At 35.4% G+C, this 21,014-nt stretch overlaps 1 protein-coding gene across 1 annotated transcript in view; it reads right to left on the bottom strand.

Moving 5' to 3' along the window:
• The window catches only part of TNKS (tankyrase), a 149,929-nt gene that overhangs the window by 11,468 nt on the left and 117,447 nt on the right, over positions 1–21,014 (bottom strand). Inside the window, exons 14-24 of the mRNA XM_036300913.1 lie at positions 19,202–19,347; positions 16,893–17,058; positions 15,269–15,488; positions 14,877–14,986; positions 10,216–10,404; positions 8,025–8,262; positions 7,345–7,427; positions 5,251–5,371; positions 3,946–4,043; positions 2,378–2,452; positions 802–907 (exon numbers count right to left, since the gene is read on the bottom strand). Coding sequence (XP_036156806.1) covers positions 802–907; positions 2,378–2,452; positions 3,946–4,043; positions 5,251–5,371; positions 7,345–7,427; positions 8,025–8,262; positions 10,216–10,404; positions 14,877–14,986; positions 15,269–15,488; positions 16,893–17,058; positions 19,202–19,347 — 1,552 coding nt within the window. The remainder of the gene's footprint in view (positions 1–801; positions 908–2,377; positions 2,453–3,945; positions 4,044–5,250; positions 5,372–7,344; positions 7,428–8,024; positions 8,263–10,215; positions 10,405–14,876; positions 14,987–15,268; positions 15,489–16,892; positions 17,059–19,201; positions 19,348–21,014) is intronic.

The following is a 21,014-nucleotide window of genomic DNA, read 5'->3' as shown; positions in this document are numbered from 1 at the left end:
ATAGTAAAATTAGTTTTTGGACACTTTTCTAGAGTATCAATTAGTTACATACTATTTAAACTTGGTAGGTTAATACTAAGCAATTAATATTACATAACTGAAAAGTTTATTTTGTAAGATGTCTACTATACATAATTTATAATGTACTAGAACAGCGGTTCTCAACCTGTGGGTCGCGACCCCTTTGGGGGTCAAACGACCCTTTCACAGGGGTCGCCTAAGACCATCGGAAAACACATATATAATTACATATTGTTTTTGTGATTAATCACTATGCTTTAATTATGTTCAATTTGTAACAATGAAATTGGGGGTCACCACACCATGAGGAACTGTATTAAAGGGCCGCAGCATTAGGAAGGTAGAGAAACACTGTACTAGAATCTTATCAGGACCTCTAGTGCTCACCAAGCTATTATTTTGCAAATGCATCAGATTTTTAGGTAGCAAAGTATAATGTGGCTTTGAAAATACAGATTATTTTATACCCAATCTTTAAGCAAACACAGATAATCTGATAAACTAAAACAATTATGCTAAACTATAATAAAAAATATTTCATTTTCTACATGGCTCAACTTGTAATATAAGTTCTGAAACAATTTCAGATCATTTGTTTTCACTTTAAAAAGCCCATATAAGAATGTAATGCATTAGAAAACTGGAATTGACTGTAATTATTTGGGAAAAAACCAACCCATTTTTAATGTAAGATGAATATAGTCAGTAACACAGGCTTTTTATTCTGCTGGAATTTGTGAAAGCCTGAGAGATGTCTGTAATTACTGGCATGACACTCACCATGAAATAACATGCGCTCATTGTGATGGTTGTGATTCTCTTCAGACACTTCCTTTTGTCTGTGACAGAATCGTTCCCTCAACTTCTTGTTGACAACTTTTTGAATCTTTAAGGATGAGGAAGAAAGAAGCCATTGAGTGTAACGTACGTTAATTGGCAGTTTATGATTTAAATTAAAAGTATGTTAGAGGAAGGTCCAATTTTTGTTTTGTTTGCTTAAAACATTACTAAAAAACTAGAGGCCCGATGCACAAAATCTGTGCAAGGGCCTTGGCCCTCATAACCCCAGCTTAGTCCGGAAGGTCTTCCAGACGGTTGTTCTGCTGTTTGGTCTAATTAGCATATTAGCTCTTTATTATATAGGATAATAAAGATGCCAGGTTAGTGTAATTCAGTTGATACTCTGGTTTTTAGTGACGTACTTTTTTTAAAAAAAATCTTTATTGTTGTAAGTACTACATTGGTCCTCCACCCCCCCCCCCCCACCCCATTAACCTCTTAAGCTTGCTCCTGCCATACCCTTCCCCCGTAGGCCCTTAATGCCCCATTGTCTGTGTCCATGGGTTATGCATACAAATTCATTGGTTGATTTCTTCCCACCCACCCTCCTCTGCCTTCCCTCTGAGGTTCAACAGTCTGTTCATGCCTCTATGACTCTGGGTCTATTTAGTGACATAATTTTTAGGTATGGTTTTTGTTTGTATTCTGCACTAGACCTGGCTATACCTCAGAGCTACCTGAGGAAGAGAAGGAAGAGGTGGAGGAAAGAAAGGTGGAAGAAGATGGAGAAAAGAAGAAGAAAAAAAAGCAGGAGGAGGAGGGGGAAAAAAGAAAGGAAAAATGAAAGAAGAGGGAAAAGGGGATATCTGTAATATTTTCAAAAATAAAGATATATTTTTAAAAAATTAAAATAAAAGAGGAGGAGGAGGGAAGAGATTATTTCTAGGCTCCTCCCCAGACTTATTGAATTTTAGGATACAGGGGCCTGTCAATCTGTATTTTGCAAAAAGCTCCCTGGGTAATTCTGATGAGCACTGGTATAATTTCCACAGGTCTATTAACCCAAAGGATTAAATTAATTCTCAATAGGCTTTGTTCATCTTCATGATATCCCTTTGGAAAAAAGCATACAGCAGTCATCTATTCCATATTATTAATTAAGGCACTGAGATGAGGAGATATATGCATTCTGATATAATCACTGACTCAATTAGATGGAAAAATCCAGGCCTTTATTGCTACTTTGAAATGGTGATAAAAATGAGTGTCAGCTATGGTCTGAATTGATGGATGAGCAGGGAGTCTCATCACCATATCTGCATCACCAATACCAGCTGACCTGGCCTGTGTGTGTAGCTTTGATGTTTCCTGGATGTCTCGACTTCTAATGAAGTACGATCTTGAGGGTTAAGACTGTATCGTAGTGAGGAGGGTGACACGTGACTGCAGGGCAATGGGTGAATGATCATCCTTGATTTGAAAACATGACTTTAAAAACCAATTTTAATCACTGTTTATAATTGCTTTTCAGAAAGCCTTGCAATCCAATTTTCATCCTGAAATTTTAAAAACTTACTCGAATGACATTGTATCTGTTGAAGATGCCGCCGGCATTACCACCATCTCTGTGTTCTCGAATCGTACTTTGCATCTACAGAATAAAATAAAATAACTTTTGAAAATATGCCAGTGTATATTCTAAAGATACTCTTTCTGTTGTTAACATTTCAATTCTATTATACTGCTTCACTGATTAGTCTAAAATTTAGCACTTATAAAAAATAAATATGAGTCCACTATAAATTGATCAATAAGTTTAGTAGGTAAGTATTTCTGGTGAGAAAATAATCATAAACATAAATATTAAACAGCTGCATTTTCTTTTCCTTTTTTAATAAAAGCTTTGAAAGATTTTTCAGTAAACACAATGGGGAAACATAAAACATCACATTAAGTCACCTACATGACTATTTTATGTTATTGAGAATGGAAGCAACATTGTGACTAAGTCAAACTAAAACTCCTCATATTCTATGAATATCTCACTGGACAAATGCTAAAAATAAACAAAGAATTTTAAAGAAATCAATAATTTTTGTTTCCTAGGTGAAATATTCCATATTCTATAGACCAGGGAAAGTTGAATATCACATGTAACTAAGTGGAATAACTTTCTTCTCAACACTACTCATCCTTCTTCCACTTTCCAAATTAAAAAGAATTATTATAGAAAAGTAAAATGTTTTGAAGACCTAAATTTCTCATAGAATTGACTCAAAGAGTTAATTCTCTAACTTACCACTCCATTTCTGAAGTTATTTACCACATTTTGACATTATTATCAGAATTTATTAACTACTAGGAGATTAGGCAATAAGACATTAGAAAACATGATGCTTTCCTGAAAAACTGGTTCAGGATGAGCTGAAATACTAGCCTAAGGTAACTGTCCTGAGTTTCCAGAATGGGAATAACAGGGGCACTATTTAAAAAGAAGAAAAAAACAAAAATGTAGGCATGCCTTTCCATGCAAAATAATGCCATTAGGCACCTTGCTTATTCTGTGTCAGAGCGAGGCAGAAGCCATGGGTAGAGAGGGATCTCTATGGCACCCTTCTACCAGCAGGTTCTGACAAACTGCCTTACTATGGTACTTTTAAAAGCATTGTGACTGAAGAAATGAAAGGTGACTCCAGTCATGAGGCATACTGTCTAAGCATATGTGAAAATTAGGCATATTATTTTATAATCATGTTCTGTAACACTACATAAAAATCAAGATGGAAATATATTTGCTATCTAGGAGGCAAGATCCTTACTCCACATCATTTTTACGTAGCATTTCAGCAATATAAAAAAAATAGTCCTAATAGGGTCCTTACTTACATGGTTTTCAAGAAAGTCTACAGAATAAAGACAGATCTGAACCATCCAATGGAAACCCTAGGCTCACGATGAGAAGCCATGTGGCAGAGTTCTAGTCCACAGTCCTATTCTAATTTTGGCAATATTCCACTACAATGGCTAAGGGAGACAGAATACTACATAGGCAAATGTAAGTAAGTCAAAGTGAGACAAGCTTACCTAATCTCCTGGAAAAATAGGTTTTAGGAAAAGATAACTAAAAATTCTGATGTACATTACCTCTTCTTCTACTGACTGATATTCCTTATCCTCTGGAGCAAGATCCAGCAAAATAGTTCCCTGATTAACACAGTGAAAAGTCAAATAAGGGTTGGTGCCTGTAGGAAAGAAAAGGTAACACAGTTAACAGGAGTCCACATTATGCAGGTTCTATTTTAGGGAAAACTTTGTCAAAAGTAATTGATATTTTGGAAGAAGTCTAAACTATTTGTAATTTGAACCTAATTATGTACAATTATATAAATCAAGTGAATCCAAAGACATGTGAAATAATGGAGATATGTTTGGGGATCAATTTTATCTGTTCTTAAAGAGTTCCTTGTACACACAGCAGGGTTCAACAATTACTTGTCTAACTAAATTTGATCAAAAACATTCATGAAGTTATGTTTGATACAAAAGAGAAACACACTGCAATTATAATGTATTCAGGTCTAAAATATAAGACGTATCCTTTTCTAAGAACTCTGTGAGATGGCTTGAAATGGTCACTCATAATAAGTTTAAAATACATTATTATTGTTAATTTCATTATCCCTGTTCCTTTAATACAGATAAATACAAAGACTCAAGATCAAAACCACTAACATTTAGTTTCATGTCATTCCTGAAATTGTATTAGCTCTGCAGACTAATTGACTAATTCCAGTTATTTCTTTCCTCTCCTCTTGCTTTCCTACAGTGAAAGCACTTCTAACAAATAGAGAAATGATAAACACGGAGGCATACAAAGAACAAAGATAGGAGGCTTGCAACAGCAAAGTGTGATGACAAAAGACAGAGCTGACAGGTGTAAGGGAGGGAGAAAAGTTCAAGGTGAGGTAAGAGAGGAGGTCAGATTATGAAAAGCCATGTTGTGAATGTCTGACTTTATCCTAAAAGTAACAGGATTCTGTTGAAGGGTTATTAGCAATGAAATGATATGATCTCAATCATGTTGAAACGAGTCTTCTGGTAACATTGCAGGAAAGGTACGGAAGGGAGGAGAAGGCGAAGGCCGAAGAAAAGCTGGAAGGTGGTTGTGATATTCCAGAAGAGAGATGATGGTGACCTGGATTAGGTGACAGCAGTGGAAAAGGACAGAAGTGTAGATTCCGGAGACATTTAAGATATAAAGTGTGTGAGAGAGGGAAAACTGACTCAATTCCAGCTAGAGCAATTAGAGGAGAGCAAAGCCAGTAAGTGGGATGGGGAAGGCAGTCGAGCACATGAGCTCTGGGGTCAGACCACCTGAGTTCAGATGCCTGCCCTGACATTTATCTTACACCACAAATATCTGAAATTTATTTTTTCTGAATAGCTTACCTTGTTGTCCACCTAAAAGTCTTTCTACTCCTTTGATTAGTTTATGGCGGTGTCCATATGCATTGATGCCTATTTCTTTCAACTCTTCATGACCCATATCAGCCAATACATCTAGGGTAATCTGAAAAGTGAAACAAAATTAATTGATTAATCTTTAATAGTTCCTCAGATGATGAAAATTCTTCCATTTGTCTTCAATGCTATCTATGTATCTATTCAAATTAAGAAAATTCTGTTTCCATTATAAGCATGAACTTAAAATTTTCTTAAAGTTTTCTTGATAATTTTATCAGCTTTCTGCTCACTTTAAATACTCCTTAATTGCGTGTAGTAAATGGAGAATTAAAATGGGACGAACAATGCTAAAGAAATAAAAGATGATCATTGCTGTATTTCCTTTTCATTTTTAAAAACCAGCACCTTTTGCTTGCTTCAAGATACAAGAGGGAACAAACGTAGGCCTGAAAATGGGGAAATACCAGACACTAGTATCCAGCAGGTAGCCACTGTGAATGGTGAGGAAATGGAGAGGTGTTTAGCACAATGAAACAGAATGTGGCAAAAAGGAGTAAGTGTATTAGGTAGTGAGGACTTATATAAAAGTAAGGAGGAATTCCCAGAGCTAAGAAATATTCAAGCACACAAAAAAAGACTCCCTTACAAAGTAGTGAAATTTATATCATAAATAATGTAGTTACCTTATAGACCATTTTATATAGAAGCTATGTAAAGAATTCCAATTTGAAGATGAGAGTTGATGGATTTTAAGTTCTCTTATAAATTCTCAGATTTAACAATTCCTGAAGCCTAACATACATTCTATATTTGTACAAAATAGTTATTGTTAATTTTTGGTTATTCATCCTTATAAATGCAGATGATTCAAAATTATCTAATTCTTTGGTTGGCTAAAAGTAACTGTGACTGACTCCACCGCCATTGAGTGGCAGTGCTCTGAATGCACGGGGTGAAATCATGGCTGACCACATTTCTTGAGGGCTGAACATGCAATTTTCCAGCTCAGAAGAAACTGGTTCTGTGACCATCCAAATACTACTTCACAAGATTAGCCTCTGATTTTTTCTTTCCTTGGAAAACTGAGAAATCTTTTTATAGATACCCCTTTTTGAACTCAAATGAGATACTTTTTATCTATCCATAGCTTCTCTACCTTTACACTTGTATATAATATTTAAAAGACTGATAAATTAGGCCTGGAGCTCTTCTGATTTTTATTGTTAGAATGAAATATTATATAATGAGTCTGATCTTCTCAGTACAACAAGCATTCATCACTCAGTCTTTGGAAATAATTTGCTATATTGCTCCTAAATGGCCATTTAAGAAATAATTGCTCCACTGCACAAAATGGGCAATTCACTTCCAATCACCCAAAGGAAGTTTTCAGCAGCCTTTAAAAAGCAACAGTTCTGAAATATACATCTTTGAGACAAATAGTTCATTATATAGTAGGAACCTTTATATGTTTAGCTAGATGGGATTTTAATATAATTTGGAACCATGCACAAGGTTTTCATTATTAACATCCCACTGTTTTCCTTCTAAATATTCTAAACTTCAGTTCAAATAAGGACTGATGTAAAAACAGGGCTTAATATCTATGTGGTAGCTTTAATTCATACAGTGCTTAAGCTTTTCTGAATTAATACGTGTAGTACATATCTGGAAGCAGAAACCAGGTCAGCAAATTACAGTATTTGTCCGTTATATAGCTCCAATCATAAAATAATTACCTCATTTATTTCTCAAAATAACCCATCAATAATGAGATGAATAAGTGCCAACAATTTTTGGAAAGAAAATAATGATTTTTAAAAAATTCTTTTGAGGCAGTTTCATAGCCTAAGTTCTGACATGTAATCAAACATATTAAACCAGACTGCTTATACAGATGTGACAAATAACAATGAAAGACTCCCATTATCTGTTAGACTATTTGGGGGAGAGATATAAAATACTGGATTTCTCCTGGCTTCTTTAGAAATTTGTTGTGGGTATAAAAATAGCAGTTTAGAAGAAGAAGGAGAAAAAAGTGAAAAATAACTCAATATTAAATGACTCAAGAGAGCTTACCTGTTCTGTTTCAAAGATGTCCCGAAGGTGTTCAAGACCAAGGCTTTTTAGAAATTGGCTGATATTCATGTCAAGACCCGCAACTAAAACAGACACAAAGTTTCAGAAAAAAGTTTATCAATCTAAAGGAAGTTCCAGTATTTTTTAAAGCCATGGCTCTCTGACACCTGTGGCTGTGCAGATGACTTTACATAGCATAAAATAATCCTAAGTTTCATTCAGATACTTCAAGTTTTTTCTGAATTTGGTTGAGAAGTAAAAGCAGTTATCTTTATCAAGTCAGTAGTATTTATATTAATTTTAATATTATAGTGCATAACATAATGCTTTTAGTGTAATATTCAACTGTAGATATAAAATTCCAAATTTATTCAGCTACCATTTTAGTTTTCATTCCTTAAATAATCTGTTTTTCCTGATATATTTCAGTAATAAGACCCAATTTCCAATGGTTGGAAATTGATGTACTGAGATATACACAAGTAAGGACAATGTAGATGCCAAGACATTTATTCTATGAAGACATATTTCTCATAAGCTGCTGTATATATGAAAACCTACAGAGAGTTAAGATATCTGTAAGTGAGGTGTTCAATGATTACCAATAGAAAAAAAGGGAATCTGTTAATTAAAACAAACAAAAGACAAGAACCAAATAAGTATTCCCAGGGCATACTCACCTTCTCCTTCCTTCCTTTCTGTGCCCGCTGCACCATCCCCCGTGTTGGACGCCCCTCCTACTGCCAATTCCGCTAAAGGGACAGTGAGGTTATCTATGCTGCTGGCAGCGGACAGGCAGGAGGGGGTGGATGCTGGTGAGATGAGAGAGGCACTCACTACAGTGGCCTGAGGTTTAAAACAGGTAGGTAAGGCCTCTGGGGGCATGGCATCTATCAGCAAAGCTCTGATATCGTCAGCCTAAAAGTGATACAAAAAACACAAAAATACCACATTTTAAAGTGGTAAGCTTTTCGTCATTTCTTCCTCTTCCCTTCCCTTATCCACAGCTCTGGAGACTATAGTAGTTTCAGTAGGTAGAACTGGAGAAACTATTAATTAAAAAAGTATTTCATTTTTTGAGCACTGAATGTACAGTTTGAAGGCTATAGTTAAGAACACTATTATACCTATACTTGAAATATGCTGAGAGTAGAGTAAGTGTCCTGGCCAGACTACAAAAAAAGAGTTAACTATGAGAAAAAAATCTACGAATGTGAACTATGTTGACTCCTGAAAATACTTTTAACATTAAGTGAAAAGTGTACACATAATTGTTCAGATTACACGTGTATTTAAAGGATATGCAAGTTAATAAATATGTGAAGAGTTAAAAATATTTCATCTTTCATTTTAAAAAGCACATTTCAGAGTGTTAATTTTTAATCTTTGCTTTAGAAGTAGTTTCCATATTTATTTACTGTATTTTGTTTATATTTAAGCAACTACAATAGTTTTTGTTCAGCTATTTAGTGCACATGATTTAATGTACAATTAAAATCTGCTGAACTTTTAGAGGAACAGTACTTTAATTTGGCTAGCTACTCATGAACTTCATAGTTTGTTAGCCATAACTGGTGTCAGAGGATGTGCGAGACAGCTTCCAAAGACAGCCAGACATCCATCCATCCCTCTGTATGCATGTCTGTTTCCCTTCTCTAGAATCTGGCTTGCCCATCAGTTGCTGTGACCAATAGAATGCAGAGGAAGTGATGGTCTGAGGCTTTTGAGCCAGGATTTAAAAGGACTGACAGCTTCTACTTTTCCTTCCTTAGAAGCTATCCTCCATGCGGTAAAGAAGTTTGGGGTAGACTTCTGAGTGATGCATACCATGCAGAGAGGCCCTGTAGGATGAAAGGCCATCCTGGACACTGCAGCTTCAGCTGAGGTCCAAGTAAGGTAAGTGCACAGACAGCAGAACTACATCGCTGAACTCAGTCAACCCACAGAATCACTGTATTAATAAGCCACTCACTCAATTTTGGTTAAGCTACTAAGTGTTTTGGAAATCATTTGTTACTTAGCAATAGATGCATGAAACAGAATGTGTCTTGGAAATGTATTTCTGGCTTAAAAATATGGTTAGTTAAGGTGACCATTATTAACTCAGTGATTTTCAGAAAGTTCAGGAAGATAATGTGTGTTTTAACTTTGTAGTTAAATAATATTTAACCATAAAAACTAAATTCTTAGTTTTGAAAATATTTCTACAGTATATCAGTTTATTTTTCCATCTTCAGAAGAGTAATATACTGCCCAGAAGTAAATTTTTTCTAACTATCCCAAAGCCTCAGGTAAATTATCATGAACAGCAGTTGCTCTAGAGCAGTGGTTCTCAGCCTGTGGGTCGTGACCCCTTTGGCGGTCAAACGATCCTTTCACAGGGGTCGCCTAAGACCATCCTGCATATCAGATATTTACATTACGATTCATAACAGTAGCAACATTACAGTTATGAAGTAGCAATGAAAATAATTTTATGGTTGGGTCACAACATGAGAAACTGTATTTAAAGGGCCAGAAGGTTGAGAACCACTGCTCTAGAGTAATACACCTAATGTAGAAGGGATAAGATATTTTTGTAAGTATAGTTCTTTGAGAATACACTCTACGTATTTTTCTATGATTTATCTTTTCCCTCCAAGTTAAACATGGAAAAAAGAATTACATTAGCTTACACTACTTAGTTTTTCTTAACAGAGTTTTAAAGTATATTAAAAAAGCAAATTAAAAAAATTTCAGAAGGAAGGAAGTCTGTTCTTATTCTAAGTGAAAAATGCATTTTAATACTAAAGGCCCTGGTATGCCCTGCAATGTAATATCATCTCTGAAAGTATAAAAAGCAAGTGTGAGGATTTTGAAATGAGGACTTACTGTTGCCAAATCTAAAGGTGTCTGACCTTCTTGGTTCTTCATAGTTGGATCTGCTCCATGTGCTAGGAGGAGGGCACATAACTGGGTCCTTCCTTTTTGGGCTGCTTCATGAAGAGGAGTAAAAGCCCACTTATCTGTTGCATTTACACATGTGTTGTATTTTATCAATAATGCTGCTATGTCCACATGCTGAAGAAAAGAAAATGTGAAGAGTTAAGAAAGATTACCTGGTAAAGCTCCATCACAGACACTTCCTTTATTTCACATTTCATTCCCTCTAGATCTCTATGAAGAAGTTTACTCTATAAAAGGAGTATTTACCCTACCCGCCTCCCCTGTATTCTGGACTACATCCTTCCTTGCCTCCTACAGGATATCAGTTCCAAAATTATTATTTTGTCCTGTAATCCTAATTCTTCATGGGAAAATTTAACATTTTTATTTAGCCTTCTAACATATTCAGGCCTATCTTAAAAACAAACATTTCTCTTCTGACCCATTACTAGTATAATCTGGTTTATTTATTAAAACAGTCATCTCAAAGCTTCTTAGCCTTTGGGAACGTAACATAACACAACAAAACCGTATTTTACAAAAACTAGTCTGTCACGTCCAAAATGACTTGGGGGGTGAGGTTATTAGCAGCAGACACATTACTAATAACCTGGGCATGAGATGATGAGATCCTGAACTGTGGACTGTGCCGGTTGGAGAAGGAAAAAGAAGAGCTAAATCTGAGATATTTTGAAGGGGAAAAAATATTGGCTTTTAGAAAGACAAATTAACTACAGAGGAAGGAAAGAAGAAAAGTCCTTTGTAGGAAAAGTTTAAGTAGGAATCCTATCTAATAAAACACAAAAAGGGTAATTGACCGTACCTTTGCTACGCTTCCCATTGGCTAATCAGGGCGATATGCAAATTAACCACCAACAAAGATGGCAGTTAATTTGCATATGTAGGCTCCAAGCGGTGGAGCGAAGCCAAACAGCCCCGAAGCCGGATGAGCAGCAAGGCCTCACGGCCCGGGAATCAGCGGAGCCGTGAGGCCTCATGCCCCCGGAATCAGCGGAGCTTCAAGGCCTCACAGCCCCATGGCCAAGCAGAGCCGCGAGGCCTCACGGCTGGTGGGGGGGGGAGGCCCTGGCCGGAGCCCAGCCAGAGCGAAGGCCTGGGTCCTGGGTCCCGGAGGAAAACTGGTGCCAGCAGCCAAAGGAAGGGAAGGCCTATTGCATGAACCTCTTCATGCAACAGGCTTCTAGTCTATAATAATAAAAGTGGAATATGCTAATTAGACCAGACAGCACAACCATCTTCTGGGAGTCCTTCCAGATGACCTTCGGGACAAAGCTGCGGCTGTGAGGGCTGAGGCAAGCTGCCGCGGCTGCGAGGGCCAAGCCCCTTGCACGAATTTCGTGCATCAGGCCTCTAGTGAAATTATAAGAACAGCAAGGCTCACTTGGGGTATACAGTTTTTGGGATAAAATATCAAAGCCATGATATTCTGTAAATGGTCAGACACAAAAGGTTGAAGCACAGATAAGAAGGCATCAGTTATTCATTCAATTACCCACTCACCCATCAACCAAATATTTATTGAACACCTACTAAGTGCTTGGCACTAGAGGTAGGAACTCCAGGGGAATGACAAATTGGAATACTGAGTTGAAAGCTATAGCTACTTGATAAATGAGCTCATTAAGAAAAGGAAACAGAAAGATAATCACAAGGGGGATAAAGCCTTAAGAACAATATTTTGGGAAAGGAGAGTGGAAGACAAAAGGGGCAATAATAACAGCAGAACTAAAAAGAGGCAGGACTATGAAAAACAATGTAGGAGAAAGTTTCAGGAGAGTAGGTTCTCTCAAATAATACCAAAGATTTCAGCTTCTTTAGAAAGTCCTTATAAAACAAGCTTAAGACAATGGATTATGCAAAGGTGATACTGATGCAATGATTAGGCTTTTGAGAATAATAAAAATTAACTTTATTCTTATATACACATTTAAGGATGCTAGTTTGGTTACCACTAAAGTACTTCTGAAACCCTTTTCAACACCAATATTCTATAATCTTTGTGTGCAAGTGGCACATTGGTGTCCTTTATGGATACATTTCCTGGAATAACTTGATTACTTTAAAAAATATATCTGTTTTTATTGATTTTTAGAGAGAGGGGAAGGAAGAAGGATAGAGAGAGAGAAACAATGATGAGAGAGAAACATCATCAAATGACTGCTTCCTGCACATGCCCCACTGGGGCCTGAGCCCACAACCTGGGCATGTGCCCTGACTGGGAATTGAACTGGTAACCTCTTGTTTCCTGGTTGACGCTCAACTGCTGAGCCACACCAGCCAGGCTAACTTGATTACTTTTGATAATTAACTCAGAAGAACATTATCTTTTGAGAATAAATTTCTAGCTCACGCTATTGCTCAACTTCAATATATTGAGTTATCTGAACTGAATTTCATGAGAATGGGAAGAGACAGTGAAAGGGAAGACAAAAATCCCAAGATGGGATTTAGGACATGTTTTTTCCTATTTTCCTTAAGACAATTTTGGCTCTCTTAAAGGTACCTATTTCAAAAAGAAAAGGCACTTTTTTTTCCCTAAGGTATCATTACAGTTTTTTTTTTTTAACATAATATAAATACTTACTCATTTTAAGAAAGGTAATTTGAGAATACAAAGAGAAGGAAACTTATTAGAAAATACAAATCAGATTTGTATAGATTTCTAATAAAGATTTCATATTTACTTTGACGATATAAAGACCAAAAACAAAAAAAAAAAGAAAGCATAATCAGGGGAGGATTACTGAGAATAGGATGTTTTGTGATCTTTTTGGGATTTTGAATAATATCATCATTATAAAGCTAATCTTAACATGAAGATAAAAATAGGCACCATCTATAGTACTATGTCAAAATCACTTAAAACAAAACAAAACCTAGTCATTTATCTCCCTTATTAGGAGGATACATCTTAGTTATTTTGTTTAGTTAACCAAAAGCATGGGATAATTTCAAGCTTTTTCACAGTAAAGTTACAACTTAAATTGTTTCTGATATTAATTTTACTCTACTCCCATGGGTACTGAAAGAATAATACAATTTGGTAGACTAATTTTCACAGGCTTCCAAAATTAGGTAGTCCAAGGATAATTATGTGTATGTATATAAATTATGTGTATGTATTACATATATGGTGTGTATTATTAAACTTTCTTTAAATTTATAGTTTATGCTTGGGGAAACCAGTTAAAGGCTTTTAAAACTTGCTGACAAAAGTCTGACTGAAAGAGTGATAAATAAAAAGGAGTATATTACTACCCACGTACACTAAAAACACAATTATTAAGTTTTTTAAATATCTACACCACTGAGGCAAAAATAGAAACTGAAATTTAAGGCTGACACATGCTATAAATAAGCTGCAGGTCAGTTCTATACCACAGATAAGAGCAAAGTCCTGAAAAGTGAAATGGTGAAGATACTAAGTACTGGCAGGCCAAGAAAAGGAACTGAACCCTTAGAATGTTTCCAGGAGAAACAGTCCATTTAATATGGTTTCAGAATCCAGCTTTCAAATGTTTTAAATGACAAATACAATGTAAAAAGGGCCCTAATTTAACGTAGGTGGGAAGCAGAAGAAAAACATGCTTGGTTTTTGCAGGGGGCCTGAGGGAGTCAGGATATTCTCATTCTGAAGGGCACGGAAGAAGAGAGTAAGAGAATATGAAAATCACAGTGACTAGTTTTTATTTATAGTTTGTCAGGCATTGGTAAACCTGGAAACTGTCCTCATCAGTAGTGATCCCAACTGTGAGACCCCTGGTACGCACAATCTGGCATCTGTGAGTTTTATAGCCCAATTGGGACTAAGTGGATGAGCAGACAAGCACAGCAGCGTTCATGCTCTCCCTGTGTGATTCACTGGGCCTGAAGTGGTCCGTGGTGACTCCAGGCAGTCAGTTCCAACATATGGCACCAAGGCAGCCAATACATTCCTCTTCCTCTTTTGGCTGATGATTAGTTACAGTGTTTTGAGAGCATGGCTGGACTTTCACTGTATGGTTTTAGCTAGTCAATTCAAATTCTATGAAACTATATATACCAATAGCTCAACAATTTACTTGGTTATTTTAAAAATGTGGATGATAAACATAAGCAACCACAATTTCCATGTCTACAAAGGATTCCTGGCTTTTATAATTTCTAAAATCTACTTGCAGTAGAGTATTATCTGTATCAATAAGTATTAACTGAGCTGCCATTATATATTTATGATTTTTTTATAATAATAAAAGCATAATATGCTAATTAGACTGAATGTCCTTCTGGACATCCTTCCTTCTGGTCAAAGCCGCAGCGGTCAGGGGCCACAGCAGAGGTGGCAGAGGTCCCCAGCCATGGCAGCGGCAGGCAGGGGCCAGGGCCAAGGCTCTTGCACAAATTTCGTGCATCGGGCTTCTAGTTGTACTATAAAAAGTGTGGTCCTTGGCCAAAAAGAGTGTTGAGCTTAATTGGGAAGGCTAGAAACACTCTGAATAGAAAATTATAATTGTGCTAAATTATCTATTTATTTCGTACATAGTATACATTTAACAAAACAGTAAATGTCAGTAAAGTTTTCTAGACTTAAACTTTAGCGTGCTCACCCCATAGGATGCTGCATTATGAAGAGGAATTAAGCCACCTTTGTCTTGGGCATTAACATCTGCTCCATGCTCTAGAAGATATTCTGCTACTTCCAGGTTATTGTAGCCGGCTATTAAAGTAAAAAAAAGGCAAGCATGTCAGTTTAAAGGGGAAAAAATTGTATATAAATAATAAGGATCGAAAAAATGTTAAAGTTGTAGTACTTTTTGCTTTAAAAGCTAATACTATTATCACATAATTAAGAGACTTTACAGTAAGAGATTATATAAAATTTTGTCAATCAAAAGCATTTACTAAGTAGTACTCTTTATGCTCAGCATTCATCTCCCAATAAGCTGTAGTAGGTACCAGAGGAGGGACAGTGAGGCTTAGGCATGCTCATGATGCTGACCTGCCAGGTGCAGAGGGGTTGAGTTTCTACCCTGGGTGTCTCTGCAGTTGATATTCTCTGGGGTGCAGAGTTTTTGCACTCTTGCCAGGCAGCCCTTCTTGGCAGCATCCAACAAGGCAGCATCTCCTCTCAGCAAGTCCTGAATATCCGTGTCTCCTTCTTTAACCAAATCTAAAGGTGTATTTCCATCTCTGTTCTTTTTAGTTGGATCTGCTCCATGCTACAAAGAAAAAACAAATGGGGTTTGTATTTTCTGTAGTATCTTTCTTTAAGTTAGTTTATTTAACTTTACCTTCACTCATCCAAGGAAAGTTATCTATTCTTCATGCATTTTGAACAACAGAGGAAGTATCCTGTTTTATTTTTCAAATTCCCTACTTAGCAGTGTACTGGATCAACTTTCTAACTACTACTAAACCAAAGCCCTAAGTCTAAGGATGGTGAAATGGCGAAGATACTAAGTATCTTTTACTTTTTATCCAATATACTTTCGCAGACTCCAAGCTGTCTTTAGAAACACCGTTTCCTTTTAAGAATAGTCTGGATGTAAAATTTTGATCAGATTTCAATTACACAAAGATATTCAATGAATAGCATGAAAAAGAAGTAAAAAGAGGAGCACACACAGGTAGAAAAAGTACTTAATTCTAAATGCAGAAGAAAATTTGGTGATTTTAAAATATTTTTATTATAAGTCTTAACATCTATCATGAAATGAGGTATAAATATATTAACAATTAATTTGCTTTTAAGAGTTTAATCATATATACTATGAAATAAAGTAAATAAAAGTCAAGAATCTTTATTATGACAGTCTGCTATTGGCCCACTGGAGAAATTTGAAAGATACAAGCTAGACAATGAATTCAGTGACTTACTAACCAGTGATAATAGAAATGTGCACCAAATACAGTGTTATTCTCAATACTCATGATAATATATTTGATGCCATAAGAATGGTGGAAGAAGAATTTTATTTATATTTAACCCAGGACAAGTTTTTCTCTAGTTAAAAAGAGAGAGAGAGGGAGAGAGAGAGGGAGAGAGAACGAACTACATGTCTAGTCATTTTTCACATCCTTTAAAAAGAACACAAAATTATTTAGTTTCACATAACTATTAATTTCTACTATTTCATGTATATACCAAAAATTTATATAAATAACTTTGTTTAGAGATTACCTTACATTTTAATTAAAATCTGATATTAAAATAAAGTTTTTATAAGATATATTAAATAACGTTTAATAATGAGGAGTTTAACAATAAAATAGCCAGTAAAAAAAATCAAACTTGATAAAAAAACTTGTTTTTCTTTGTACAAATGTTTTCTGATATCAATACTATAAGTATTAGATAAGCAATGCAAACTAATTCAACTCTCTCCAAAACCTACCTTGATGAGCTGTAATTATCTGAACTTAATCAAATCAGTTCAGAAGGCACTTCAGACACTACTCAAAGCTATGTAAGTATCATGACACCACACTTAAACATCCTCCTAAAAAGGAAAGTGGAAGCGGCTCTATAGCACTTATTGTACATAACAGAATTTACCTTGATGTAATTGTATATACTAACCAAAAATAAATATAATTACTTTATAATTTTTAAAATTACGTACTTTTAAAAGGAGCTTGCAGATTTCATACTTTCCTTTAGCTGCTGCTTCATGGAGAGGGGTAAATTTCCATAAGTCCGCCACATTGACAGAAGCCCCATGCCTTACTAAAAGCTCAGCTACCTCATAGTGTCCATATGAACAAGCATTATGAAGGGGCACCAGGCCACTAAATAGAAAAAAATTATTTTTAAGACATATGACAAATCTTTTGAGTTAAAATGATAATTATGAAAATAATAATGAAATTCTTCTATGGCATTGACCATACTACAGACTCACTTAGAAAATTCTCCTCTGGTCTTGAAGATATAGTCATCCATTTCCAAGTGAGGCTTAATAATTTTTAAAATGTCCCTTTAAATATAAGGACTTTCCATAGTTTCTTAGTGAAGGATATAAATTCAGTAATCCTTATCCTTAAAATACATATATCCTTGAAATACACACACGCGTGCGCACACACACACACGCACACACACACAGAAAAAGGTTGCATCACAATACTTTCTTTTTATTTTATTGAGTTAGAGAAACAAAGAATCAATGTATGTGCCCTGAGTGGGGATGGAACTGGCAACCTTGGTGTATTGGGATGATGCTCTAACCAACTGAGCTAACTGGTCAGGGCCTCCATCACAACACTTTTCATTTAGGTTTCATCCCCTGGCAATATAAAGCAACACTACAAAGTGATTTTAGGAATAACTACTTAATAATTTGGTTTATCCTCTCTCAAATTTTCTTCCATTTGGGTTTTCCTAACGATAACACTGCAATCTTATAAAATGTACAATGCAATTTAGGTTATTTATTTAGGCAAATTCTACCTTTCGGTTTTGGTTTTTATTTTTATGTTTTTTGTGTAACAGTTTAAATATTTAGGTGCCAAGCAATGAAAACTCAAAATCTAAGTGACAAACTTAAGTATTTGTTAAAGAAAATAATGGTGTGAACCATAAACTCCAGTCAGATGAGAAAATAAAGCCACCTTATTATGAGCAAACTATTCTGAGATGACTCTAAGTTCTGCTGAGAAGGCAGCTGATAGTCTAAAGGGACCAAAAATGTTCCCATAAAAAAGGGTGCATCAAAAGGGTAAGTTTAAGTTGCACTTAAGACATGGAACAAACTAGGTACAAGTGCCTTTTTATTTACAGATCATGCTTTTTTTTTCCTTTTTAATGTTTTGAGATCAAAATTCTAAGTGCTAAAATGGGCAATATTAACAAATGTTGCTCTCCGTACACTGTAATACTTTGAAAGAGCTAGTGGTACTATTACTGAATACTTATGTCTGATGTGTCCCATAACAGTTAATTGAAGTTTAAGTTGTATGGTTTAGTTCTATAGTATTGCATAGAAATGTGCTTACTTATATTTTGAGATGACGTGAAATTAACTCAGAAGAAGCTCATTTCAATTAAAACTTCCTCTTGCATTTCTAAATAGCTTTCATGGTTGCTTTAAAAACTCTGTCTAGCCCTAGTTGGTTTGGCTCAGTGGACACAGTGTCAGCCTGGGGACTGAAACGTCCCAGAGTCTATTCCGGTCAAGGACACATGCCGGGGGTTGCGGGATCAATCCCCAGTAGGGAGCATACAAGAGGCAGCCGATCAATGATTCTCATCATTGGCGTTTCTATCTTTCTCTCTCTTCCTCTCCCTTCCTCTCTGAAATCAATAAAAATATATTTAAAAAATAACACAACTCTGTCTAGATAAACAGAAATAATTTAGTAAACTAATATAAAAATATAGATGTGAATTAGTAAAAAAATAAAATGTTTCTATTTTAATACTGATGACTTTGGGATGGATGGCTTCTTTTTGGAAGAGATTATACATTTTTTAAGGCAAAACAAGGGTTAAACAATAAATTACAAACTATATAAACACATTCATACTATATTATAGGCATTAAAAGGATGAGATAAACTATTAAATACTGATATGGAAAGATATTCAAGATATACTACTAGATGAAAAACGGAAATTGCAAAGCAAATTGTCTGGAATGACATTATTTATGTTAGAAACAACCACAACCCCCACAGCAGCATACACACTAGTACATGCATTTAAAAAATTGGGAGGATTACAACAAAATTTTAATGTTGTAATTAATCTCTAAGAGGTGAATTTTCACTTTCTATACTATACATTTCTATGTTTTAGTTTATACTTTAAACTTTAAAACACTTGCATTACTTTTTTTAAATAGGAAAAACAATCAAAGACCTAAAAAATATTAAAATACTTTTTTTAAGTCTCAAAAGAATGAATCCCAAACAGTTGGATTCTAACACATACCCTTTGTCTTTGGCATGGACGTCGGCACCGTGGTGTAGAAGGTACTCCACAACAGACACACGATTATAGCCTGCCGCAAAGTGTAAGGGTGTAGAATGCCGGCCCTCTAAATCTCGGCAATTCACATTTTGAGGGCTGCAAAGTTGCTTTTATGGCACATACACACAGACAAACATAAGAGGAACATTAACATTTAGTCACAGACTTTGCTCCAAAATACTACAGGTATCTGGATAACTTGTAATTTTCTAATATTTATTTCCAAAGAATAGATAATACAAGTGATGTTTAAAAATCAGTAGTATGTCTAAAAATATTCTTACTATTTACAGAGCAATTGACTCTCACAAAATCCTAATAAAAAGGAAAAACCCATAATAAAACAAGCATTTGCAAGGCAACTGATGCCTTACTTTTTCATTTTTTAAGGCGTTTGCTCCCCAAGACTGCTAGTCACAGCATTTTTGCATGCTCTTAGCCATTCTTCTCTCAAATAAGAGCAACCCCACTTGACTGCAGAGTTACCCAGAGTTCTTGTCTCCTCTGATGGGGCAAGAAAAAAGGCTCTGGAAAAACTGTATTAATTCTGCTTGGGCCACACACTTGGCCCTTTGATCCAAAAGTAGAGTTTGCTTATTAATAAGTGACAAAGTTTAGTTTGAAAAAAATAATCTGGTATGACTGCCAATAACAATATTGCAATTGGCCTTTCTTAAAAAACAAAACAAAAATATAATAAAACCAACAAAGCCATGCAGTCCACAGTGCTTTACTTGATCTTTGGGGGATGTTTGTCTAACTCTACAAGTCGAACTGATTGTAATTGTATTCTAATTTTTGGTTTTACTTCCACCTCTTTCAGCTATGCCCTCCAAATCTCTCCTCTATCTCCTTTTCTCCTTTTGAATGTTACCATTTCAGTACCAACGCCACTCTCCTTGATTACAATCAGTAGAAGCAAAGTAAGGACTGACAGGCTGCATCACCAGTGGTGACAGACGAAATACAATGATATTGGAACAATCATTTACAATTTGTAAAAAATGTCATATTCTTTCAGTAAATTGCTATCTGTGAAGTTGATAATTATCTCCATTTTATAAATAAACCAAGGCTCAGTGAGGTTAAGTGAATTCCTTTTTAATGGGGTTGGTAAGGAGTAGTAAAGACTCAGACCCTGTTCTCCTGATCTTTTTGGTGCATGGCTGGTTAAAAATGAAGAACCTGTTTCTATTGATATACTCAGTAGGGGCTTTCACACTGGTAGGGTGAAAACAGGACTTTTCAGACGGTACAATTTTTACATGACAGAAATAAGTCTGGGCAGTATTAGGGAGAGCCTACAATCGCATCGACTCTATGTGGAAAAGCACCAGACTCTAACTTCTGAAGAACATTATCATCTGATCAGGTCAAACATCTTATCTTTTCATGGTAAGTGAGTCTGTGGCTACATTAACACATAAATTAGAGAATAAAAATATACAATTAAATAAAAACGAATAAATTAATACATAAACTAAAAAGAAAGGCTGTAAAAATTTCTAGTAAACACCAGTGGTGTCTTACATGATTGAAGCACTTACTCTTCTGGTTATTATTTTTTAATTTACCTTTTTTTTCTCCCCAGAGAAGACTGGCAAAATCGGAATGAGGGAGGAAATGAAGAAACACAACTCATTTTACCAGGTTATAAAAATAAAACCCCATTCTGCTTATTAAATACTTGCTTTTCGATATTTGGAATTTTTTTAATCTCTAGTCTGTTTTACTTCCTTTTTGAATGACAAAGCAATTTCACATCCTTTCTAGC

This window comes from Myotis myotis, unplaced genomic scaffold, assembly GCF_014108235.1.
Source record: "Myotis myotis isolate mMyoMyo1 unplaced genomic scaffold, mMyoMyo1.p scaffold_m19_p_3, whole genome shotgun sequence".
Lineage (NCBI taxonomy): Eukaryota > Metazoa > Chordata > Mammalia > Chiroptera > Vespertilionidae > Myotis > Myotis myotis.
Note: the sequence above shows the minus strand (reverse complement) of the source record. Positions and strands in the feature narration are given on the sequence as shown.